The following is an 8,068-nucleotide window of genomic DNA, read 5'->3' as shown; positions in this document are numbered from 1 at the left end:
GGATGGGGGGAGGGGGAGGTCGGATTCCCGCCTGGGCCTTGGGACACGTGGGCATCGGAACCTCCCCGCCTCGGGATTCAGGGTGCCTGGGCCCCGCGGGGTGTGTCGGGGGGTCGCCCGCGGCTCCAGTCCAAACTACTGTGTGACCTTGGGCTGGTCCCCCGCCCTCTCTGGGCCTGTTTCCCCGGGAAGGAGGGAGGCATAAGCTCAGAGGAGATTGGAATAGACACCCCTCCTCCCCAAAAGGAGGAGCCTGGAAGTCGTGAGCCTGTGCCCCTTGCGCAGACTGGGCCCACCCACTGCTGCCTGCCCTGGAAGGATTGTCCTGGGGGTGGGGGTGGGGGTGGGGGTGTAGCTGGAGCCCAGGTTTCATCCTGGGAGGTGCTGGGGCAGGTGAGGAGCCAGTGGCTTCCCGGCCATGAGGCAGGGTATCCTTCAGGCGCAGAAGCTCCGACCTGGGTGAGCACCTGGGCAGGTATCCCTGGCCCCTGGTTTCCCCCAGCCTGACTTGGGGGCGGGAGTTGGAGGGCATGAAACCCTTGGCACCAGGAATACATGACCACTCCCCTCCTCCTGCATCTCAGCCTGGCTGGCCTGGGCTTGGGGTGGGGTGTGTGGCTGCAGCTGGCACAGCCAGATGGGGAGGGGCATCTGCAGCTTCAGGGAACAGGCACATCTGGCTGGGGAGGCGGGCACAGCTGGTGGGCCCGGGTGGAAGGAGCCAGGCTAGGGGGCAGCTGTGCCTGCTGAAGGGCTGCCAGGGATGGACTCAGGCAGCGGCTGTGTGCCTTCTCAAAGACGTCCAGTCACAGTGCTCAGTCCTGAGAGACCGGGAGGTGCTGGCTGAGCTGGGGTACTGCCTTGTGAATGGAGTCTTTGGGGCAGCACTACCCACCAGGCTAACCCCTCCTCCTCCGCTGAAGCCACGGGGCCCTGGCCAGGCCTTGCCTGGGACCTGGGTCCGGACCTGCACACAGGAAGGTTGGGCACTGCCCTTTCCCCATGGAAAGCAGGCACTGGAGGGCATTCTGTGAAGGGGGAGTGGGTAGATGGGGGCCCAGTGGCCTTGGGTGGGCTCCCCCCAACAGGCCAGGCTTTGGCCAGCCCTTTTCCAAACCACTTTCTCTGCCACTATCTGGCTACCGGAGCCCCTAAGGAGCCCCTAAGTTGCACCCTGACCCCTCACCTACAGGTGGCAGCAGCTCTGGGGAGGAGGCGGGGTGCGGGGGGAGTCTGAGGAAGCACAGCTGGTCCCCTGGGTGAGAGGGTCCCTGGACACCGCGTCCTGCTTTTTAAGTCATTAAAGGTCAAGAACTCCATCAACATGGAGTAGTGTCCAGCCCAGCAGGGAAGGGTGGCCTTAGGAAATTGGGAGGCCAAGGGCTCTGCTACTGCTCACCTGGGACTCTCATTCTGAGCCTCAGTCTCCCCATCTGTGCATCAGGAGTTGGTCCCAGAAGATGAGTTAGACGGAGTCAGGGGAGGGAAATGGGAGGTGCTTGGCACCATATCCCGGTTAGATTGGCCAGGCCTGGACAGGCCGGCAGCCCTGAGACAGAGGGGCAAATGGGTGGCTTCTTGGCTGGGGGGCAGGACGCATGGGGAGAACTCGAGGAAGATGCTGTTCATGGCCAAGGCCTGGCCAGAGTGGGGTCTGAGTGAGTGTGGGGTGGGTGCTGCCCTGGGCTGCTGGGTGTGAAGGGTGGGGCCCAGGCCAGGACTGGGAGTAGGTTGTCCCTGGTGGCAACTTGAGGCCCATTCTGAGGCCCAGGGCAGATTCTCATTCAGGTGACTGAGAAGTTGAGAATAGACACCCACCACATACCTCCCTGCCCAGTGTGTGCCCACCTACTGCCGCCTGAGCAGTGGAAGGATGGGCATGGGGGGGGCGTTGCATGGATGGGACCCAGGTTTCATCCTAGGGCCTCCGCAGAGGTGCTTGGGGGAGGGGAGCTGATGGCTTTGTGGCTGTGGGCCAAGGTCCTCAAATATAGGATGCTCTGACCTGGCTGGACAGGATCCGAGGAGGGTCAGAACCTGGAACCTTTGGGGTTGGTCCAGCCAGGTAGGTAGTCGGCAGATATTAATTGAGCATCTGCTGTGTGCTGGACCCATACAAGGGACTGGGAAGCCTGCTTGTCTGTGGCACCCACCTTTCAGGGAGGCCACTGTGGTGGAGCCAGGAAAGATTAAGCCTGTGATGAGGGGCTGGCCCCACCTCACTAGCTGCCTCTAGCAGGGCAGCAGGACCGGGTAGGGAGAAGTCACAGGCCCTGGGCATGGATTTCTTCACAGAAGGTATAGATAGATAGATAGATAGATAGATAGATAGATAGATAGATATCAGAGAGGAAGGGAGAGGGAGAGAGAGATAGAAACATCAGTGATGAGAGGATCATTGATCGGCTGCCTCCTGCACGCCCCACACTGGGGATCGAGCCTGCAACCCGGGCATGTGCCCTGACCAGGAATCGAACCGTGACCTCCTGGTTCATAGGTAGATGCTCAACCACTGAGCCACGCCGGCCGCTGTTGCAGCGCCCACTGTTGGTAAGGTGAGGGGTCCAGCAGCCAGAGGCTGGGCAGTGAGCGAGTCTGAAGCCTGACTTCTGTGCGCGAGGTGTCTGTGGTTGGGCGGGCTTGGTTTTATTTGTGCAAGTGACCTGGTGGGGAGAGAATCCATGAGCTCAGGAAATGCCCATGTCCCGGCTGGGGTGACCACCCAGTCCCGTGTGCCCCCGATGGCCCTGCTTTTAGCACTGAGAGTCCCGCATCCCGGGAAACCGCTAGGCCTCTGGCACACCTGGACACTGAGTCCCCCTAGTCCTCCACTTCCTCTCTCTTTCCCCGATGACTTCCTGTTTCACAACAGGAGAGCTGGAGGCCCAGAAAAGTTAACTGATCTTTGGCCTCAGAAAGTCATGATCAGAAATTGAGCTCTGAGGGCAGCTGACTTGACTCGAGCTTGAATCCTGCTTCTTCCTCCTCCTCCTGGCTGGAGCTCTGGCTCCTTTTGTGTAACGTGGAGCCAGGAGTGAAGGGTGGGCTGCCTCCTGGACGGTGGGCGTGGGCAGTGCAGGGGCTATGCTGGCCTTGACCTGACCTCTGCCCTCTGCCCTCTGCCCCGCAGTTGCTGGTTGAGAAGACAACCGACTCACCGGCGGCTGAGTTCTCGCTGGTGGAGGACGTGGCTCTGCACTTCGCCTGCTTGATGGGCCGTCTGAATGAGCAGCGCCTCTTCCAGCCTGACCTCTGCGACGTGGACCTGGTGCTGGTGCCCCAGTGCAGTGTCTTCCCGGCGCACAAGGGCGTGCTGGCCGCCTACAGCCAGTTCTTTCACTCGCTCTTCACCCAGAACAAGCAGCTGCAGCGTGTGGAGCTGTCCCTGGAGGCGCTGGCGCCCGGCGGCCTGCAGCAGATCCTCAACTTCATCTACACGTCCAAGCTGCTGGTCAACGCGGCCAACGTCCACGAGGTGCTCAGCGCTGCCTCGTTGCTGCAGATGGCTGACATCGCCGCGTCCCTGGCCCAGCCAGCTGCCAGCTGCACCCCAGCCCCGCCACCCTACTACTGTGACATCAAGCAGGAGGCCGATACCCCGGGCCTGCCCAAGATCTACGCCCGAGAGGGCCCTGATCCCTACTCTGTGCGCGTGGAGGACGGGGCAGGGACTGCGGGTGGCACAGTGCCTGCCACCCTTGGGCCAGCTCAGCCCTTCTTCAAGGAGGAGAAGGAGAGTAGCGTGGAGGAGGCTGGCGGGCCCCCGGCCAGCCTGTGCAAGCTGGAGAGTGGGGAGGAGTTGGAGGAAGAGCTTGGGGGATCCGGCACCTACAGCCACCAGGAGCAGTCCCAGATCATCGTGGAGGTGAACCTCAACAACCAGACACTGCACGTGTCCACGACGCCCGAGGGGAAGCCGGGTGCTGCCACAGGCCCGGCCACCATGGTGCTGGGCCGGGAGGACGGGCTGCAAAGACACGAGGAGGAGGAGGAGGAGGACAATGAGGAAGAGGAGGAGGAGGAAGTAGAGGAGGAGGGTGGTGGCAGTGGAGGGGAGGAGGAGGAGGAGGAAGGTGGTAGTCAGGGGGAGGAGGAGGAGGACGAGGAGGAGGAAGGGCACAGTGAACAGGAGGAGGACGAGGAGGAGGAAGAGGAAGGACAGAGTGAGCAGGATCAGGACAGCTCAGAGGAGGAGGAGGGAGAGGAGGAAGAAGAGGTGGGGGTCAGACAGGGGCCAGCGGGGCGCAGGGGCAGCCGGGCAGAGCCCCTTCCCCACAGTCGCATGGCCACGCGGTTTTTTCCGAGGAGGCTGGGCAGGGTGGCAAGAGGCCCAAGCAGCCCCCCGGAGCGGCCCCGGCGCCAGCACGAGGGTCACAGGCCACTGATGGGCTGGGGGCCAAGGTGAAGCTGGAGGAGAAACAGCACCACCCGTGCCAGAAGTGCCCGCGCGTGTTCAACAACCGCTGGTACCTGGAGAAACACATGAATGTGACCCACAGCCGCATGCAGATCTGCGACCAGTGTGGCAAGCGCTTCCTGCTGGAGAGCGAGCTGCTGCTGCACCGGCAGACGGACTGCGAGCGCAACATCCAGGTGGGTCTCAGGCCGCTTCATGGTGGACGGGGCGGGACAGGGCCGAAGGCCAGCTGAGGCCACAGCCAGCCAGGCGGGGCCAGGCCAGAGCTGGGCCCTGGACATCCTGGGTCCTGCTGCCTGCATGGCCCAGACAGTCTGGGGAGACCAGACTTAGCCCCCTGGACAGCGGGCCCAGCCCGGGCCCAGGGTGAACCAAGAGGGTGGGGCCCAGGGTGGCGAGAACGTCAAGGAGAGCTTTCGGGAGGAGTCGGAGAGCTCTGGGCTTTGACACTTGGAAAGATGTGCAGATAAGACTAGAACAAGCAGTGCCCTTGGCCAGAGGGCCCAGGGAACGCGGTTGGGAGGATGAGAGGAGAGAGTTGCCTGAGCACATGAGACTGGGGACAGCCAGCTGTGAGGAGGGATGAGTCAGTGTTTTAGCAAATCCTTAGGGCTACCCTACGGCCAGCGGGGCCACTTTGTATAGTCTCACAGATCGGCAGTGCAGAAAAGCATAGATGAAGGGAGGAGGCATTTACCCAGAGCGGGGTGCCATTTTCCACTCGCCACAAAGGCCGAGTAGAGTAAGGGGCAGCTGGGCAGGAAGGAGTCCCTGCATTCAGCTCTTTGGAGATGCCAGCTGGCCTGGGCCTGGGGAAGAGGTACTGGATGAAAAATTTGGGAAGAGCAGAGGCTGCTGGGGCCAAGTGGGGAGCTGGGCTGGCTGCCAGGCGCGGGGCCAGCCCAAGTCGATGCCAGCCTGGCCTCTCAGATGTGGGCCGTGCAGGGCCAGCCAGGCTGGTTTTTACCTTTGTGGCTGAGCGGTGGTGAGGTGAGGCCGCAGGTAGGCAGGTGCTAATTGCCTGAACTAATTGCTAATTGCAGTGCCCTGTGGAGAAAGTGTTACCTGGGGGTTACCTGGTCTCTTGCTCCACCTTCCAGTACCTGTTCCCACTCGCCTGCCTGCTGGGCTGCTCTTTGGCTCTCCCCCTGCCACACACTTGAGCCTCCCTCCGAAGGAGAAAGATACTTGTGCTCCTTCCGACCCGGGCAACCTGACCACCCTGACCCAATTTCCGCTCGAGCCCTGGCCTTGCCTCCAGGCCTCTGGGGGTGTCCTGCAGGGATAGGCAGGAGGAGGGTTCAGGGGAAGAGGAGGAGGGGAGTGTGACCTCAAGTTTCCCACCACCCTGCCCTGCCCATGGGAGTTGGTACCTTCTACAGCGCTGCCCCCCCCCCCTTCCCACAGCAACCCTTTGAGACCTATCTCCTTGGTGATCTCCATGGCATCAGGGCATGGGTCCCAGCAGGGAGAGGAGGCTGCAGAGATAATGGCCCAACTCTGTCCGGACCTGTTATCTCAGAGGGGCTTCTCCACACCCCCTGTGGCCCTTCAGCCAGCCAGGTGTCTCCCCTCCAACAGCAGCGGGAGGATGAGCACAGAAGAGGGGCCTCCTGGGAGAAGTTCTAGTTAAGTTCAAGGATGAAGAGGGGACCAGGCTGCTGTCCTGGGTGGTGGGTGGGTGTTTAGGGAGCTCCTACCCGCAAGTCCCAGGATATCAGATCGCACGGGTCCTTGGTCTCAAGGGCTCTCTCTCCAGCACAATTCAGGCGGAAAAAAAAAGGAGGCCCAGAGAGGGGCAGCGACTTGTCCTATGTCACACAGTCCTAACTCAGAACTCGGGGCCTAAAGTCCTCTCGCCCCACAGTGTGTGACATGCGGCAAAGCTTTTAAGAAGCTGTGGTCCCTCCACGAGCACAACAAGATTGTGCACGGCTACGCAGAGAAGAAGTTCTCGTGTGAGATCTGCGAGAAGAAGTTCTACACCATGGCCCATGTGCGCAAGCACATGGTGGGTGAGTCTAGGCCCTGCGGGAGGCGCCTGAGGGCAGAGCTGGCCAGCTGGTGGGTGTGCTGGGAAGGACTCCACATCCAAGGGCAGTGTGAAGGGGTGAGAGGGCCCCTCTGGCGGGGAGGCCTGGGGTAGCTGGTTGCAGTGCCAGGTGTGGCCTGGGCAGGTCGCACGCTGCACAAGGCCTCCTGGACGAGATGGCAGGCGGGGACCAGAATCCAGCTGCACAGGCCCTGCCTCAGTTTGAGGACAGCTGTGCCTCTGATTCTTTCTTACCTTCGGGCCCTCACAGGGCTTCAGGCTCTTCTGAATGCAACCCTCCCCCCGGGTCACGCCTGGACACAGTGAGGAGGCTCCCCAAGTGTGTGTGGGGCCTCCCCTCTGCCTTGGGCATGGCTGGCCCTCCCTTCCTTGCCTGCTCATAGACTTGGGCTAAGGCAGTGGTCGGCAAACTCATTAGTCAGCAGAGCCAAATATCAACAGTACAACAACTGAAATTTCTTTTGAGAGCCAAATTTTTTAAACTTAAACTATATAGGTAGGTACATTGTTATTCACTTAATTAGGGTACTCCTAAGGCTTAGGAAGAGCCACACTCAAGGGGCCAAAAAGCCGCGTGTGGCTCGCGAGCCGCAGTTTGCCGACGACGGGGCTAAGGGAATGGTGGCCAAGGTGGGCCTTACCCCCTTTCTCCACCAGACGGTGCTGGGGGCCTCCTGCGTGAACTGCCTGGGACCTGGGACCTGGGACCCGGGACCTAGGTCTCAGCCAGGAGATGCTGGGGTGAAACAGGATTGGTGGCCCTTCCTGGGCTCAGGTTCACCAGCCCTGAGCTCTGCGGGGGTCCCCCTGCCTCCAGTTACTTCCTCCAAGATCTGCTTCATCTGTCCATGGGTTCTGGGGGGAGTGCCGCTAACTTTTAGAGGTGCCATCCCCTGTAAAGCCCCCACCGGTGAGCACAGTACCACCCCTAGCCTCCTTTTGTAGAGGAAGACACGGGCCCACCGAGGCCGTGCAGGGAGCCAGGGCTGGGCCAGGACTCGAGCTGAGGCCGGTCCCATTAGGATCCTTCCATCCGAAATTTTGGAGGGTGAGGCGGCCTTGGCTATTTCAGAGGCTAAAGAACCACAAGGGTTTCCTTCCACGCTTGTCGGACCAGCCTTCAGAGCAGATGGAGAAGGAGCCCACGGGGAAGGGGGGCCTGTCTGGGGGCAGCCCCAGGTCCTGGGACAGAGACTGAGGCAGGCCCCAGGGCAGGCGGGGTCCCCCAGAGCTGTGACCGCCATGTGCACGCCCTGTAGCTCACACCAAGGACATGCCCTTCACCTGCGAGACCTGCGGGAAGTCCTTCAAACGGAGCATGTCCCTCAAGGTGCACTCGCTGCAGCACTCAGGGGAGAAGCCCTTCCGATGTGAGGTGAGCTCCCCGCTCCCCCTGCCCCCGGCCGCCAGGGCAGGGCAGGGGGCAGGGACAGCAACTGTCTAAAAGCCAGGGGTACAGGGTTCTGAAGGAGAGGGGCCCTCCCTCTGATGTCTGTGGCCCTTGCTTCTCACTCCATCCTTTCCTGGTCACCCGCCGGCCTGCCCCCACCCCGCACTCTGCCATTCCACCCCTAACCCCAACCCCACACAGCCAGGCG

At 61.7% G+C, this 8,068-nt stretch overlaps 1 protein-coding gene across 1 annotated transcript in view; it reads left to right on the top strand.

Annotated features, from left to right (window-relative positions):
* The window catches only part of ZBTB47 (zinc finger and BTB domain containing 47), a gene marked incomplete at its 3' end in the record, with an annotated part of 10,053 nt that overhangs the window by 1,154 nt on the left and 831 nt on the right, over nt 1-8,068 (top strand). Inside the window, 4 exon segments of the mRNA XM_014534935.1 lie at nt 3,131-4,295; nt 4,298-4,593; nt 6,285-6,432; nt 7,730-7,845. Of these exon segments, the coding sequence (XP_014390421.1) occupies nt 3,212-4,295; nt 4,298-4,593; nt 6,285-6,432; nt 7,730-7,845 (1,644 nt within the window).

This window comes from Myotis brandtii, unplaced genomic scaffold, assembly GCF_000412655.1.
Source record: "Myotis brandtii unplaced genomic scaffold, ASM41265v1 scaffold134, whole genome shotgun sequence".
Lineage (NCBI taxonomy): Eukaryota > Metazoa > Chordata > Mammalia > Chiroptera > Vespertilionidae > Myotis > Myotis brandtii.
This window is presented reverse-complemented; position numbering and strand designations above follow the sequence as displayed.